The sequence below is a fragment of the Corylus avellana genome, chromosome ca3 (genome assembly GCF_901000735.1).
Source record: "Corylus avellana chromosome ca3, CavTom2PMs-1.0".
NCBI lineage: Eukaryota > Viridiplantae > Streptophyta > Magnoliopsida > Fagales > Betulaceae > Corylus > Corylus avellana.
The window spans coordinates 15,538,310-15,540,091 of NC_081543.1; the positions used below are offsets into that span (position 1 = coordinate 15,538,310).

Consider the following 1,782-nt stretch of genomic DNA (forward strand, 5'->3'; position numbering starts at 1 on the left):
GATGGCACTTGCATCAACTTGATGTAAACAATGCCTTCCTTCATGGTGACCTTCACGAAGAAGTCTACATGCACCTTTCTCCTGGTTTCGGTCGAAAGGGGGAGACTAGAGTTTGCAAACTTAATAAATTTTTGTATGGGCTTAAACAAGCGTCAAGACAATGGTATGCAAAACTCTCTTCCACTCTCATTAATGCAGGATATAAACAATCCAAGGCCGACTACTCATTATTCGTTCGATCCCACGAAGGTAACTTCACAGCTATTCCCGTATATGTAGATGATATTATATTGGCAGGCAATAACTTGAAGCAGATTCAGAAGCTTAAGAAACATTTGGGAGACCATTTCAAACTCAAAGATTTGGGCAACCTAAAGTATTTTTTGGGTATCGAAGTGGCTCGTTCAAAGAAAGGCATCTTTCTATCACAAAGAAAGTATGCTCTTGAAATACTTGAAGACACAGGCTTCCTCGGTGCTAAACCCAGCACTTTTCCCATGGAGCAAAATCTGGCATTCAGTAAACATGATGGAGACCTCATTGCGGATCCCTCGTCATATCGTCGACTAGTTGGTAAGTTGATTTATTTAACCATTACTAGACCAGATTTGGCATATGCAGTACAGGTGTTGAGTCAGTTTATGGACGAGCCACAAACATCTCATTTAGATGCAGCACATAGAGTATTACGCTACATCAAGCAGTCTCCAGGACAAGGAATTCTCTTTTCGGCCACAAGCAACATTCAATTACATGTATTCTGTGATGCAGATTGGGCACGATGTAGAGACACTCGACGTTCCGTCACTAGATATTGTATACTTCTTGAAAGCTCACCAATATCTTAGAAAACAAAGAAGCAGACAACAGTATCCCGTTCTTCAGCTAAGGCAGAATACAGAGCTATGGCCTCAACCTGCTGTGAAATTATCTTGTTAAAACAATTGTTGGTAGACCTCTATATCCCACATCCACAACAAGCAAAATTGTATTGCGACAACAAGGCGGCCATCCACATCGCATCGAACCCCGTCTTTCATGAAAGAACAAAACATATAGAAATTGATTGTCACCTCATTCGGGAAAAGTTGCAGGATGGCATAATTCAGACTTTTCACATACCTACCACTCAACAACCCGCTGATCTATTTACTAAGGCTCTGGGTTCAAAACAATTCAATCACCTACTTGACAACTTGGGTGTTATGAATATCCACTCCAACTTGAGGGGGAGTGTTGAAGAAGGAAATATCAGCAACGGTCATAAATTAAATGAGAAAATAAATCCACAACGTTAACATTCCATCTACGTGAATGATTTCCTTGTATAGAAGATCACAACATCAATTCTCAACGGCTATGTAAACCAAAATTTCTGTATAAATACATGCTCATGTAAATCGATTATCATCAAGTAAATATACAAGTATTTTCTTATATTGGTTTTTTTCACCAACAGCTTAAATGAAATTGAATCCTTAGTATCATTTGTTTGAGCAACAATATAGACACCCAAGATGCCAACTCAATTTCCATTATTAGAAAAACCATGAGTGGAGAGAGAACTTGCCTTGGGTAGATTGTTTGATGCTGCAATGTGCAATACAGTGTTGCCCTTCCCATCCTTCCAGTTCATCAATTTCTCATGCCATGATGAGGCATTTTCAAACATGGAAAGCTGAACCAATGCCACAAGAAACCTAAAAGCTTTTTCTTGGCTGTTATTCAGCGCAATATGAAGAGCAATGTCTCTTCCAATTGTTACATCTTTTATAGACAAGG

The 1,782-nt window shown here is 39.2% G+C and overlaps 1 protein-coding gene across 1 annotated transcript in view; it reads right to left on the bottom strand.

Annotated features, from left to right (window-relative positions):
- The window catches only part of LOC132174177 (ankyrin repeat-containing protein BDA1-like), an 8,161-nt gene that overhangs the window by 1,312 nt on the left and 5,067 nt on the right, over positions 1–1,782 (bottom strand). Inside the window, exon 5 of the mRNA XM_059585869.1 lies at positions 1,571–1,678. Within this exon, the coding sequence (XP_059441852.1) occupies positions 1,571–1,678 (108 nt within the window). The remainder of the gene's footprint in view (positions 1–1,570; positions 1,679–1,782) is intronic.